Below are 15,556 nucleotides of genomic sequence, written 5' to 3'. Positions count from 1 at the left end.
ACTGTGCTGCTATGAACATCGATGTAGCAGTGTCCCTGTAGCATGCTCTTTTTAGGTCTTTAGGGAATAGACCAAGAAGGGGAATAGCTGGGTCAAATGGTGGCTCCATTCCCAGCTTTCCAAGAAATCTCCATACTGCTTTCCAAATTGGCTGCACCAATCTGCAGTCCCACCAGCAATGTACAAGTGTACCCTTTTCCCCACATCCTCGCCAGCACTTGTTGTTGTTTGACTTCCTAATGGCTGCCAATCTTACTGGAGTGAGATGGTATCTTAGGGTGGTTTTGATTTGCATTTCTCTGACAGCTAGAGATGTTGAGCATTTTTTCATGTACTTGTTGATTGACTGTATGTCCTCCTCTGAGAAGTGTCTGTTCAGGTCCTTGGCCCATTTGTTGATTGGGTTGTTTGTTCTCTTATTGTCTAATTTTTTGAGTTCTTTGTATACTCTGGATATTAGGGCTCTATCTGAAGTGTGAGGAGTAAAGATTTGTTCCCAGGGTGTAGGCTCCCTATTTACCTCTCTTATTGTTTCTTTTGCTGAGAAAAAACTTTTTAGTTTGAGTAAGTCCCATTTGTTGATTCTAGTTATTAACTTTTGTGCTATGGGTGTCCTATTGAGGAATTTGGAGCCCGACCCCACCGACTGTAGATCGTAGCCAACTTTTTCTTCTATCAGACGGCATGTCTCTGATTTGATATCAAGCTCCTTGATCCATTTTGAGTTCACTTTTGTGCATGGCGAGAGAAAGGGATTCAGTTTCATTTTGTTGCATATGGATTTCCAGTTTTCCCAGCACCATTTGTTGAAGATGCTATCCTTCCTCCATTGCATGCTTTTAGCCCCTTTATCAAATATAAGATAGTTGTAGTTTTGTGGATTGGTTTCTGTGTCCTCTATTCTGTACCATTGGTCCACCCGCCTGTTTTGGTACCAGTACCATGCTGTTTTTGTTACAATTGCTCTGTAGTATAGTTTGAAGTCTGGTATCGCTATACCGCCTGATTCACACTTCCTGCTTAGCATTGTTTTTGCTATTCTGGGTCTTTTATTTTTCCATATGAATTTCATGATTGCTTTCTCTATTTCTACAAGAAATGCCGTTGGGATTTTGATTGGCATTGCATTAAACCTATAGAGAACTTTTGGTAGTATCGCCATTTTGATGATGTTAGTTCTGCCTATCCATGAACAGGGTATATTTTTCCATCTTCTAAGATCTTCTTCTATTTCTCTCTTTAGGGTTCTGTAGTTTTCATTGTATAAGTCTTTCACCTCTTTTGTTAGGTTGATTCCCAAGTATTTTATTTTTTTTGAAGATATTGTGAATGGAGTGGTTTTCCTCATTTCCATTTCAGAGGATTTGTCGCTGATATACAGGAATGCCTTTGATTTATGCGTGTTGATTTTATATCCTGCCACTTTGCTGAATTCATTTATTAGCTCTAATAGTTTCTTTGTAGAGCCTTTTGGGTCTGCTAGGTATAGAATCATATCATCTGCAAATAGTGATAATTTAAGTTCTTCTTTTCCTATTTTTATGCCTTTAATTTCTTTCGTCTGTCTAATTGCTCTGGCCAGTGTTTCGAGAACTATGTTGAACAGAAGTGGAGAGAGAGGGCATCCCTGTCTTGTTCCAGATTTTAGAGGGAATGCCTTCAGTTTTTCTCCATTCAGAATGATGCTAGCCTGAGGCTTAGCATAGATTGCTTTTACAATATTGAGGTATGTTCCTGTTATCCCTAGTTTTTCTAGAGTTTTGAACATAAAGGGATGCTGTACTTTGTCGAATGCTTTTTCCGCATCTATCGAGATGATCATATGGTTCTTACTTTTAAGTCTATTGATGTGGTGAATAACATTTATTGATTTCCGTATATTGAACCAGCCTTGCATCCCAGGGATGAATCCTACTTGATCATGGTGTACAATTTTTTTGATATGTTTTTGTATCCGATTCGCCAGAATTTTATTGAGGATTTTTGCATCTAGGTTCATTAGAGATATTGGTCTGTAGTTTTCTTTCTTTGAAGTGTCTTTGTCTGGTTTAGGTATCAGGGTGATGTTGGCCTCATAGAATGAATTTGGAAGTTCTCCCTCTTTTTCTATTTCCTGAAGTAGCTTGAAAAGTATTGGTATTAGTTCTTCTTTAAAGGTTTTGTAAAATTCTGCTGTATACCCATCCGGTCCTGGGCTTTTCTTAGTTGGTAGTCTTTTTATGGTTTCTTCTATTTCCTCAATTGATATTGGTCTGTTTAGGTTTTCTATATCCTCCTGACTCAATCTGGGCAGATCATATGACTTAAGAAATTTATCTATGCCTTCACTATCTTCTAATTTATTGGAGTATAAGGATTCAAAATAGTTTTTGATTATCTTCTGTATTTCTGAAGTGTCTGTTGTGATATTGCCTTTTTCATCCCGTATGCTAGTAATTTGAGTTCTCTCTCTTCTTCTCTTCGCTAGCATCGCTAAGGGTCTGTCGATTTTGTTTATTTTTTCAAAGAACCAACTTTTAGTTTTGTCAATTTTTTCAATTGTTTCTTTTGTTTCGATTTCATTAATTTCAGCTCTGATTTTAATTATTTCTTGCCTTCTACTTCTTTTGCTGTTGTTTTGCTCTTCTTTTTCAAGGATTTTGAGATGAAGTATGAGATCATTTATTTGTTGGTTTTTTCTTTTTTTAAGGAATGAACTCCAAGCAATGAATTTTCCTCTTAGAACTGCTTTCAATGTGTCCCGTAGATTCCGATATGTTGTGTCTGTGTTTTCATTTATCTCTAAGAATTTTTTAATTTCCTCCTTGATGTCTTCTATAACCCACTGATCATTCAGTAACCTATTGTTCATTCTCCAAGTGATGTATGCTTTTTCCTTCCTTCTTTTATCATTGATTTTCAGTTTCATTCCATTATGATCAGATAAGATGCATGGTATTATCTCTACTCCTTTATATTGTCTAAGAGTTGCCCTGTGACATAATATATGATCTATTTTTGAGAAGGATCCATGTGCTGCTGAGAAAAAAGTGTAACTGCTTGATGTTGGGTGGTATACTCTATATATGTCAATTAGGTCTAGGTTATTAATTGTGTTATTGAGTTCTATAGTTTCCTTATTCAACTTTTGTTTGGAAGATCTGTCCAGTGGCGAGAGAGGTGTGTTGAAGTCTCCCATGATTATGGTATGGTGGTCTGTTAGACTCTTGAACTTGAGAAGAGTTTGTTTGACGAACATAGCTGCACCATTGTTTGGGGCATAAATATTTATGATTGTTATGTCTTGTTGGTGTATGGTTCCCTTAAGCAGTATGTAGTGTCCCTCTTTATCCCTTTTGACTAACTTTGGCTTGAAATCTATTTTATTTGATATGAGTGTGGACACTCCTGCTTGTTTCCGAAGTCCATATGAGTGATATGATTTTTCCCAACCTTTCACCTTCAGCCTATGTATGTCTTTTCCTATCAAATGTGTCTCCCGTAGGCAGCATATTGTCGGGTCTTGTTTTGTGATCCATTCTACTAGCCTGTGTCTCTTAATTGGTGAGTTTAAGCCATTAACATTTAGGGTTATTATTGAGATATGGGTTGTTCTTCCAGCCATATTTGTTTATTTCTGTTAAACATGGTTTGTTTTCCTCTTTGATTATTTTCCCCCCCTTTACTGTCCTACCTCCCACTGTTGGTTTTCATTGTTATTTTCCATTTCCTCTTCCTGTAATGTTTTGCCGAGGATGTTTTGAAGAGATGGTTTTCTAGCTGCGAATTCTTTAAACTTTTGTTTATCGTGGAAGGTTTTAATTTCATCTTCCATCCTGAAGCTTAATTTCGCTGGATACACAATTCTTGGTTGGAACCCATTTTCTTTCAGTGTTTGAAATATGTTATTCCAGGATCTTCTAGCTTTCAGAGTCTGTGTTGAAAGATCAGCTGTTATCCTGATTGGCTTACCCCTAAATGTAATCTGCTTCCTTTCTCTTGTAGCTTTTAAAATTCTCTCCTTATTCTGTATGTTGGGCATCTTCATTATAATGTGTTTAGGTGTGGATCTCTTATGATTTTGCACATTCGGCGTCCTGTAGGCTTCTAGGATTTGGGATTCTGTCTCATTCTTCAAGTCTGGGAAGTTTTCTCGTATTATTTCATTGAATAGACTGTTCATTCCTTTGTTTTGGAGCTCTGTACCTTCCTGTATCCCAATGTCTCTTAAGTTTGGTCTCTTAATGTTATCCCATATTTCTTGGATGTTCTGCTCATGGTTTCTTAACAGTCTTGCTGAGCTGTGTATGTTCTTTTCCAGTTGAAATACTTTGTCTTCATTGTCTGATGTTCTATCTTCTAAGTGTTCTACTCTGCTGGTAGTATTCTCCATTGAGTTTTTAAGTTGGTTTATTGCTTCCTGCATTTCTAGGATTTCTGTTTGTTTGTTTTTTATAACCTCTATCTCCCTGTATAGTTGATCCTTTGCTTCCTGGATTTGTTTGCGTAATTCATTGTCGAAGTGATCTTTCATTGTCTGATTTTGTTTAATGTCTTCCTTGATACTCCAGATCATCTGAAGCATGTATATCCTGAATTCTTTATCTGACATTCCATCTGCTGCAGCTGTTACCTCTTCTAAAGTTGCGTTGACCTGCGTTGCTTGTGGTCCTTTCTTTCCTTGTCTTTTCATACTGCTTGCGTATCTTTCCTGCAGGCGCGGGCGGCGGCTCTGCTCTCTCCTTATTCCAATTGGGGTGTCGTGGCTACCACGCCGGCAGGTCACTGGGCCTGTTCTGGGATCTGGCGGCGGCTCTGTTCTGCCCCTACTCCAATTGGGGTGATGAGTGTACCATGCCGGCAGGCCACCAGGCCTGATCTGCCGGTCGGTTGCAGGTTTGCCTACCCTGCAGGCGCGGGCGGCGGCTCTACTCTGCCCCTACTCCAAATGGGGTGACGTGTCTGTCGTACCGGCAGGCCACTGGGCCTGTCCCGCTGGTCGGTCGCAGATCTGCCCACCTTTCGGGCATGGGTGGAGGCTCTGCTCTGCCCCTACTCCAATTGGGGTGCCGTGACTACCCCGCCTGCAGGATGCTGGGCCTGTTCCTGGCACGGGCGGCGACTCTGCTCTGCCCCTACTCCAATTAGGGTGGTGTGTGTACCACGCTGGCAGGCTCCTGGGCCTGATCCGCCAGTCTGTTGCAGGTCTGCCTACCTTGGAGGCGCGGGCGGCGGATCTGCCCTGCCCCTCCTACCACGCCTGCGGACCCCTGGGCCTGATCTGCAGGTTGGTCACAGGTCTGCTCACCCTACGGGCACGGGTGGCGGTTCCGCTCCGCCCCCACTGCAATTGGGGTCACGTGGCCACCACACCGGCAGGGCCTGATCCGGGCGTGGGAGAAGGATCTGCTCTGCCCCTACTCCAGTTGGGGTGACGTGTGTACCACACTGGCAGGCCACTGGGCCTGACCCGCCAGGCTGTCACAGGTCTGTTTACCTTGCAAGCGCGAAGGGCGGCTCTGCCCTGCCCCTCCTACCACGCCCATGTACCACTGGGTCGCGGGTCTGCCCACCTTGCGGGTGCGGGTGGCGGCTCCGCTCCGCCCCCTCTCCATTTGGGGTCACGCGGTCACCACCTGGCGATCCGCTGGGCCTGCTCCGGGCGCTGGCGGCGGCCTCGCTCCTCCCCTCTGGCTCGACGACAAATTGAGGAGACTCGGGTGTCTGTGCCTTACCCCCCCTACCAGGAGACCAACTGTTTCTGTCGCCGCTGGTATTGATGAAGTTCTCTCCTCCGCCGCTTTCTGATGACATCAGATCTCTGCCATGTTGGTATCCTATGCGAATGGCAGCATTTCGTTCCCCTTGCCGGGCAACCAAAGCAACGGGTGAGTCCTGACCAGCCCTCAGCAGGACCCAGACCGAGAAGCAGTTTCCGCGGGCTCCTAGCCCCGGGCCAGGGAAGTTCCGGGAGCCGGAACTCGGCCGCTCCGTGCTCGGTGTAAGCTCCTATAAGGGTAGGCTCCAAGAACTATTCCACAATTTAGATTGCTAACTTGGTGTTCTGGAGTTTATAGCTCTTTGGATAGTCCCCTTTCTGCATATTGACTCTTTCCTCCCCCCCCCTTTTTTTTTTACCCTAGTGCTTGAGTTTGAAGCCAGTGGTGCTTTACCACTGAGCTCCATCCCCAGCCCTTTATATTTTTTATTTTGTTACAGGGTCTCACTAAGTTGCTGAGACTGGCCTCCAACTTGGTGATCCTCCTGTCTGAATCTCCCCAGTAACTGGGATTACAGGTGTGCACCACCATGCCCAACTTCTTCCTCCTTTTTTTTTTTTTTAATAATCTTTTTAGTTGTAGATGGACACAGTATCTTTATTTGTTTATTTTTTTATGTGGTGCTGACCATTGAACCCAGTGCCTCACGCATGTGAGGCAAGCGCTCAACCACTGAGCTACAGCCCCAGCCCCTTCTTCCTCCCTTTGTATTCATTCGTTTTTGTATATGTTTAGCATCTGAATTGCTGTTTGTGTGGGTGTAGTTTATGGTACACCTTTAGAATATAGACATGGTCTACCATATTAGATGCTGTAATATTTTGTGGTACTCAAGTTTTTTCCTGCCATATATTTTTCCCCTTCATTTTTAATGCATTTACTCTTGATTTTTTGGTGTTGTTGTTGTTGTTATTTTTTTTCGTGGTGCTGAGGATCAGACATGCCTCATGCATGTTAAGCAAGCACTCTACCACTGAACTACATCCCCAGCATCTTTTTTTGGGTGTGGAGGGCGCCAGGGATTGAACTTGGGGACACTCAACCATTGAGTCACATCCCCAGCCCTTTTTTTTAAAATATTTTTTTTAGTTGTAGATGGACACAATACCTTTATTTTATTTGTTTGTTTATTTTTTTTAATGTGGTGCTAGGGATCAAACCCAGTTCATCATGCATGCTAGGCAAGTACTCTACCACTGAGCCACAATCCTGACCCGCCAGCCCTTTTTTGAATTTTGTTTAGAGACAGGGTCTCACTGTTCCTGAGGCTGGTTTTGAACTCCTGATCCTCCTGCCTTAGCTTCCAGAGCTGCTGAGATTATAGTCATTTGCCACAGTGCCCAGCCCTAGCAACTTATTCTTGATTTTTTGGGAAAAATTTGGGGGCCAGGGCTTTGTGAAGGACTTAACATGACCCTCCCTTTTTTTTTTTTTTTTGTACTGAGGATTGAATCCAGTGGTGCTTAACCACTGAGCCACATCCTCAGCCCTTTTTTATATTTTGTTTAGATACAGGGTCTCACTGAGTTGCAAAGTGCCTCACTAAGTTGCTGAGGCTGGCTTTGAACTTGCCATCCTCCTGCCTCAGCCTCCTGAGCTGCTGGATTATAGGTGTGTGCCCCTGTGCCCGGCTTTTATTTTATTTTTTTAATTAGTTATATATAACAGTAGAATGCACTTTGATACGATATATATATTAGAGTATAATTTCTCATTCTTCTGATTATACATGATGTAGAATCCCACTGGTTGTACAGTTATATATGTACCTAGGGTAATAATGTCTGATTCATTATACTATCCTTCCTACCCCTATTGGCTTCCCTCCCTTTACTATCCTCTACCTAATGTAAAGTAACTCTGTTCTTTCCTAGCCTCCCACCTAATTGTGAATTAGCATTTACATATCAGAAAAAACATTTGGTCTTTGTTTTTTGGGGATTGGCTTATTTCACTTAGCAGTATATTCTCTAGCCCTATCCATTTACTGGCAAATGCCATATTTCATTCTTCTTTAAGGCTGAGTAATGTTCTATCTCACTCACACACACACACACACACACACCACATTTTATTTTTTTATTTATCCATCTGTTGAAAGGCACCTAAGTTGGTTCCATAGTTTAGCTATTGTGAATTGAGCTGCTGTAAACATTGATGTGGCTGTACCACTGTAATATGCTGATTTTAAGTCCTTTGGGTATAAACTGAGAAGTGAGATAGCTGAGTCAAACAATAGTTCCATTCCAAGTGTTCTGAGGAATCTCCATATTGCTTTCCATAATAGTTACACCAATTTGCATTTCCACCAGCAACTTTTCCCCTACATCCTTGCCAACATTTATTGATTGTATTCTTGATAATTGCCATCTGACTGGAGTGAGATGAAATCTTAGAGTGTTTTTGATTTGCATTTCTCTAATTGCTAGAGATGTTGAACATTTTTTCTTAAATTTGTTGATTAATTGCATTTCTTCTTCTGTGAATTGTCTTTTGAGTTCCTTAGCCCATTTATTGATTGGGTTATTTATTCTTTTGGTGTTAAGTTTTTTGAGTTCTTTATATATCCTGTAGATTAATGCTCTATCTGAGGTGTATGTGTTAAGGATTTTCTTCTATTCTGTAGGCTCTCTGTTCACATAATCTTATTTCTTGGCTTTGGGAGTCTTGTTAAGGAAGACAGTTCCTAAGCCAACATGGTGAAAATTTGGGCTTACCTTTTCTTCTGTTAAATTCAGGGTCTCTGGTCTAGTGCCTATGTCTTTGATCTACTTTAAGTTGATTTTTGTGCCGGATGAGAGATAACAAAATTTCATTTTATTACATGTGGATTTCCAATTTTCCCAGCACCATTTATTGAATATTGAATAAGCTATCTTTTCTCCAGTGAATGTTTTTGGCACCTTTGAACATGACCCTCTTTTGCTAAGGGCCAGCACCTGCACATTGATAATGTTGTAGAATTGTAACTGATTTCTTGGAATTTTGTTCCTAGATCCTGCCTCATCACAGTTGGGCTTTGAGGTTCTGGAACTCTCCCAGAGCCAGGATGTTGAAGAACGTACTATTCCATATGAAGTGGATAAGGAGCATCTACATTCAGTAACCACCAACTCTGGTTATACCAGGCAATCTGAAACAGAGGCAGATACTGGTATGAAATGTTTTCTCATTTTTGGATTTTTTTTTAAAGTGTTTTCCTCCCTTGCTAAAGCTAGTCATTGTTTTCTTTGATAAGTTTTTTACCAAAATTAATATAACCTAATATAAGTGAGTTTGCAGAGTTGGCTGGTAAATATTTGTCAGTTGATGGCTTGCACATTGAAGTTTCCTGTTAAGTAGGTAGGTAATTGATTACTTTTCTTTTTTTAGAATGGTGTGTGTTTGTGTGTATGTGTGTGTGCTTATTTATTTATTTGATACTGGGGCTTGGAATCAGGGATACTCTACCACTGAGTTACATTCCTAGTTCTTTGTATTTATTTTAATTAATTAATTTGTTATTTATTTTTGATACCAGAGATTGAACCCAGATGTGCTCAACCTCTGAGCCACATTCCCAGCCCTTTTTGTTTTGAGACAAGGTCTCCCTAAGTTGGCTTAGGATCTCACTAAGTAGCTAAGGCTGGCTTTGATCTTGTGATCCTCCTGCCTCTGCCTCCTGAGCAGCTGGGATTCCAGGCATGCACCACTGCGCCTGGCTATTCTTTTTAAGACAGGGTCTTGCTAAGTGGCGGGTAAGTGGCTGAGGTTAGCCTCAAACTTGTGATCCTCTTGCCTTGACCTCCTGAGTTGCTGGGATTATAGGCATATACCACCTTGCTTGGCTTGTATATATTGTGAAACTGGATTTATTTCTGTTGAAGTATTTGCCTTCTAAAAATCATTTAGGTGGCTGGGTAGTTGGCACACGTCTGTAATCCCAGCGACTTGAGAGGTTGAGGCAGGAGGATCGTGAGTTCAAAGCCAGCCTCAGCAACTTGGTGAGGCCCTAAGTAACTCAGCAAGACCCTGTCTTAAAAAGAAATGCCAGGTGCTATATTAAAAAAAAAAAAAGTGGGTGGAGGGCTGGGGATGTGGCTCAGTAGTTAAGTGCTCCTAGGTTCAATCCTTGGTACCCCTGTCCAAAAAAAAAAAAAGTCATTTAGGTGGACCAGTAATATAGCTCAGTTGTAGGGTTCTTGTTTAATGTGTGCTAAGTCCTGGGCATGATCCTCAGTACTGGAAAAAAAAAAAAAACGCATTTAGGACTGCTTCTGGTACTTTGATAAATTAAATATTTCCTTCCTGTCTTCTTCTTGTCTTCTAAAACTTGAAGCAGTTAAGCATGAAGAACAGTCCAGTGAAGATATCCCTATGGAAGAACAGCCCAGCAAAGACATCCCTGTAACACTAGAGCCCAGTAAAGGTATACATGCACTAGAAGAGCAAAATCTACCACCTACTAGGTAAATATATGTATGAAAAAAATATATGTATGGGTTTTTGCCTTTGGATTATATTAACTTCATTTTGCCAAGTGAAAACATTTTTAGAAATTGTTGATATGTTTTTTGCCCTTTGAAATTGGTATATTTCTGTCCAGTAGAAACATTGATGATTCATAAATATTGGTCATTTTTGCAGTATGTTTGTTCTTATCTTACTGTGGGCCTTTTAAAAGGTGATTTATTGCTGCTGTAACTATAAGCCTGACTCTATAATCTTTAGTTACTCTCCTCTGTAATCTTTGCCCAGAGTCTGTAGGAAGTCTTTTTAGCTTCTCTGGTGTTAGGCAGAATCACATGAATACAATGTTTGAAAACCTACTGTTTCTATACTTGAGCATCAAGATTTCTTTGGATCTTTAGGTATCCTGCATCTGGTAGTTTATGATATAGATATATATAGATTTCTATTAGTGTTTTAGCTTCTTAACTTGGTATGAATTTGAAGAGTGAAGATATGCCTCTGCTCTGTGATGATTATTTTATCCAAAACTTTGCCCCTGATTATTTTACCCAAAATTGCCCCTGATCTGTATGTGAAGTTTGGATATGACAGGTAAATTGAGATGCTTCCAGTTTGGGATGAGGATGCATAAGCATTCAGTTTTGTTTTGTTTTTTCCTTCAATAGGAACAGTGGGATTTCCTGGGTATGGTGGCCCATGCCAGTAGTTCAGGAGGCTGAGGCAGGAGGGTCTAGGGTTCAAAGCCATTCTCAGCAAAAGTGAGGTGCTAAGCAACTCAGTGAGACCCTGTCTCTAAATAAAATACAAAATAGGGCTGGGGATGTGGCTCAGTAGTTGAGTGCCCCTGAGTTCAATCCCTGGTACCCCCCACCAAAAAAAAAAAAAAAAAAAAAAGAAAGAAAGAAAAGAAACCCAGTAGGATTTGAGGTCCTAAACAAAGTTGAATATTAAGAGAAGTTGTCTTGGGCTGGGGATGTGGCTCAAGTGGTAGCACACTCACCTAGCATGCATGGGGCACTGGGTTCGATTCTCAGCATCACATAAAGACAAAATAAAGATATTGTGTCTACCTCAAGCTGAAAAAACACAAATATTAAAAAAAAAAAAAAACAAGGAGAAGTTGTCTTTCTAATGTAAAATGCTTAACTTAACAGTGGCAAACTTTTTAGATTTTTTCTTTAAGAAAACTAGAACAAAATCCACAATCTGCAAAGTAAACCATGTAAGAAATTCTTCCAGCTAGTATTTCTTCCTGAATAGGTGGGAAGGGGCTGAAAATGAGTTTCTTAAATATGTGAGTATTGTCATTGTGAAGAGCTCTTGGTTTGATCATGGGTTGATTAGATCAAATGGAAAAGATCAGCTGAAAATAATATGAGTGTGGCAGTAGTGCAGAAGATAGTTCACATATAAGCACTTTTCTGGGAAGGTCATCATTTGATTGCTTCCCTTAGTGGCTTTGTGTTCTGGATCAGAATTCTTTATATAGGTCTGGATAACAGCTCATGTGACAAAAATTCCCAGATCACTTATCAGAAATTTTGGAAAGTTCAAAGTACAGGGTGAGCAGAATTGAAAAGAGGTGTTGCTGTGTGAGAGACTGAGGCAGGCTTTGAAATGGGCTGAGGCCTTTGCAAAGTAACTTAATTCACTTTCAGTAGGTAATTACATAGATTACAACCTTCTGCTATTCTTGAAATCATTGATGAAAATCACAAAACAAGTAAAGTTTTTTAGTTAAAAGATCAAAGCAATTGAATTTAGAATCCTTTTCTCCTGATGCTATGAATTTTCTAGGTCAGAAGACATGTCTTCTAGTCCCAAAGTGTCTCTTCCTGCTGTGGAAACAAAAGAACAAATGTGTGCTCAAGAACTTCTGGAATGTGGACTGCAGGTTCAGAAGTCACCAGAGCCTGAGGTTTTGTCAACCCAGGAAGACTTGTTTGACCATAGCAATAAAACAGGTACAAAGGATGATCAGTTATTATAACTCCTTTTCTCCTCTTATTTCTGAGGCTGCTGTTTTAAGGTAGAAAGCACTTTAATAGTTATGCTGACATGTTTGTAAAATGTAATGAAAATATGTTTCTAGCCTATTAGTGAGAAGGGCTTCTGGGGAATGATTGCTATTTGACATTTTAATATAAGTTTCTCTCTTTGGAGATATTGAAGAATAATAGCTAATAAAATATATTCGATAATACGGACAGAGTAGCCTTTTTTTTCCTGTTACCATGTTTACTAATGCCTCAAATCCTAAATATTTTAAGTCAGGTTTTTCATGTTCACTTTGTTTATTAGTTCACCTGCCACAAAAAGTAAGTTAAAAATCTAGCAGAAAGGACATAAAACAGAAGACTACAGTGGTATTTGCTTCATACTTTTGTATTCTCCCACCCTCCCCATTTCACAACTTCAGGGAGCATGAAAGCATTAGTAATAACCCTCAAAACATAACTTGTTGCTAGGTGTAGTGGAGCATGCCTGTAATCCAGCAGGAGGATCTCAAGTTCAAGACCAACCTGGATAACTTAGACCCTATCTCAAAATAAAAAGTGGAAAGGGCTGGAAATGTGGCTCAGTGGTAGAGCACCTTGGGTTCAATCCCCAGTACTGCAAAAAAAAAAAAAAAAAAAAAAAAAAGAAAGAAAGAAAGAAAGAAAAATATTGTATTGATTAAGGAGATAAGGAAAGAAGGCTGTATTCTTTTACTATTTTGTGAGATAAATTTAGAAGGTCACCAAGAAGCCTTCACTGAAGCTACAGGTTGTTTTTAAGACATTTATTTTTACTTAGGATTAATAAAGTTGACATTCCATTTGTTGCTAAGGAGAAGAATCCAATAGGAAACTTCATGATACATATCAGTGATGGCTGCTTATATATTCTTTTATTAATGCATTATCATTTTTCGTCTCCTTTGAGGAGGCCCAAGTTCTAATTATGAAAATTGCTGCATTCGTATCATCAGGTGTCATGCGCTTTGTTTTGACTTCTCCCATCTGCATCATGGCATGAGCTTTACTACATCTTAGGTAGACCTTGGAATAAAAGGCTCGCTTGCTGTTTTATAATAGAAGCATCACAAGGAAGAAGAGCAGCCAAGCAGAGGTATAAGGATTCTTTTCCTCTCCAAGCTTAGATTATGACAGAAAGGACTAAGGAACTCTTTTCATCAATTCTTTATTTTAAAAACCCATAATTTTGGGGGGGTTGATGTTCACAGAAGATTTGTGTTGTATTGACAGTCCATTAATTATATACAATTAGAAAAGAATTTCTGCCCTCTTAAAACATGGTTGAAAATATGGATGTTACTGTTTTTGCAGTACTGAGGTTTTTTTTTTTTTTTTGACAACTCTGTAATGGCAATCTGAGAAATGAGTGCAACCAGAATTTCTGTTTTTCCAATAGCTTCTGATGGTTGCTCCACTCCTTCAAAGGAGGAAGGTGGGTGTTCTCTGACTTCCACACCTGCTACCACTCTACACCTCCTTCAGCTCTCTGGTCAGAGGTCTCTTGTTCAGGAGAGTCTTTCCACGTAAGTAAGCCTGTAATATCTTGGGCCAAAGCAACATGTCCCTGAGGGTCATAGGCTGTTTTTGAAAGAGTTAAAGTTGCCTGCTAGCTCAAAATTCTTCTTAGAACCAAAAGAATCTGGGCTTTAGAGTTTTGGGAATGAGAACTTAGTGGCACTATTGAGGGAAAATAGATCTGGCTTTCCAATGGAGGCTTTATTATAGCCCAAAATTTTCACTATGAAAGAAAATGTTACATATTCAAAACAAGCTTTCTGCTCCTCCATTTTACTAACAGTTTTTCCCATATAACAGTATAGAGTGGAGAATAGGTTGTTATAGTTGACAATTAAATGTATTTTTTCATCTCTGTAGGTAGAGCAAAGAGGTTTGTTTTTTTTTAATAAAATTTGCATAGTCTTCCTATTATGCAAAAAATGGAGTAAAAAGATTTTTTTATCTGTAATCTACAAATGAATTATATTTTTAACGCTTATCATGTTTTTCAAAATCATGATGTTCTTGTGTCTGGTTTCCCATTTCGTTCTTACTCTTTAAAAAAAAAAATTCTTATATTAGAAATGTGTGGTGTGGGAAATAGTTATTCAGTGGTTCTTCCACTGGTCTCATATTGCTTTGTGGGGGAAATGCTATTATCTGAATGACTTAGATATTTTTTCTATTAAAAAGTAAAAACTTTGGGAACTGTGGTTATGGTTAAATAATCTGTGATTCTCTCTTTTTATAAAGGAATTCCTCAGATCTTGTTGCTCCTTCCCCCGATGCTTTCCGATCTACCCCTTTTATCGTTCCTAGCAGTCCCACGGAGCAAGAAGGGAGAAAAGGTGAGCTCTCTTCATCTGTCTGTTGATCTAAGATTAAAAGAGGGCTGATGATGTTGCCCACTGGTAGAGCCCTTTACTAGTATGCAAGAAGCCCTAGGTTCCATTCCCAGCACCAGGGGGCAAAAAAAAGCAGTATTGCATCTCTTCCTTCTTGCAAAATATTCTGTTCCTTTATACTTTAGGTCACTGTGCCCTACGCTATTCAGGAGGACTCCTGTCTCTCTTTCAGTTATATAGCCTAGTGTAAAGTGCTCTCCTCAGTTGCTTTTCTAGCATAAATTCTTCTTAGATTTTTGTAATACTGACTCAATTTTTACAAAGACCCTTAAGGGAAAAAAAAATAGTTGGAAGTTGAACTCAAATTAATATGGTGAAGAACTGGATTTTGAATTTTTTTTTTTTTATTACTAATGGTCTGGTAGTCTCCAATAGCATGCTAATACATCATTCTGGTGAGAGAGGACCAATAATTCTTTCTTATACTCTTTATAAACTATTTTTTGCTATTATTAAAATAGTTTTATCCAGCGGTTGGCTAGGAGCAAGTGGAAAAATTTAAATTTATTCACATTCTGAATAATGTGAATAAATTTAAATTTTTTTGAGGACTTAGTGATTTTATATTACGATTTTCTTCTTTTCATTCTTTCAGGTATTAATAATATTATAATAGCATATATTTGTTGAGTACTTAGTATATGCTAGACACTGTTCTAGGTGCTTTTCTTTGGTTTTAGGTGTCTCTCTATGGTTTTTCTCATTGAATCCTTACAACAATCCTAAGAAGTAGGTATTTCTTTTACAGAAGAGGAAATGGAGGCACAGAGAGATTTCACACCTCATAAGAGGCAGGATTTGAACTTGGGCATTTGCCTCTAGAGCTTTTGCTCTTATCTGTCCTGTAATGTGCCTTATGTGGTATCCTGTTGTTTCTGCTTGAGTACTGTAAATTTACAATTTAATTGTTTTTCAAGGGTAATTT

General features: G+C 39.5%; 1 protein-coding gene across 8 annotated transcripts in view; it reads left to right on the top strand.

Moving 5' to 3' along the window:
* Window positions 1-15,556, top strand: part of Tp53bp1 (tumor protein p53 binding protein 1) — a 100,963-nt gene that overhangs the window by 32,158 nt on the left and 53,249 nt on the right. For 4 of the 8 annotated variants that reach the window (XM_058584741.1, XM_058584738.1, XM_058584742.1 and 1 more), the window contains exons 7-12: window positions 5,727-5,867; window positions 8,755-8,913; window positions 10,078-10,207; window positions 12,009-12,175; window positions 13,626-13,752; window positions 14,480-14,574. In XM_058584741.1, the coding sequence (XP_058440724.1) occupies window positions 5,727-5,867; window positions 8,755-8,913; window positions 10,078-10,207; window positions 12,009-12,175; window positions 13,626-13,752; window positions 14,480-14,574 (819 nt within the window). The remainder of the gene's footprint in view (window positions 1-5,726; window positions 5,868-8,754; window positions 8,914-10,077; window positions 10,208-12,008; window positions 12,176-13,625; window positions 13,753-14,479; window positions 14,575-15,556) is intronic. The other 4 variants (XM_058584743.1, XM_046460665.2, XM_046460666.2 and 1 more) reach the window with 2 other exon arrangements.

Source organism: Marmota monax, unplaced genomic scaffold, assembly GCF_021218885.2.
Source record: "Marmota monax isolate L192 unplaced genomic scaffold, Marmota_monax_Labrador192_F-V1.1 WCK01_AAM20220418_F8-fsc00001, whole genome shotgun sequence".
In the NCBI taxonomy this organism is placed as follows: domain Eukaryota; kingdom Metazoa; phylum Chordata; class Mammalia; order Rodentia; family Sciuridae; genus Marmota; species Marmota monax.
Note: the sequence above shows the minus strand (reverse complement) of the source record. Positions and strands in the feature narration are given on the sequence as shown.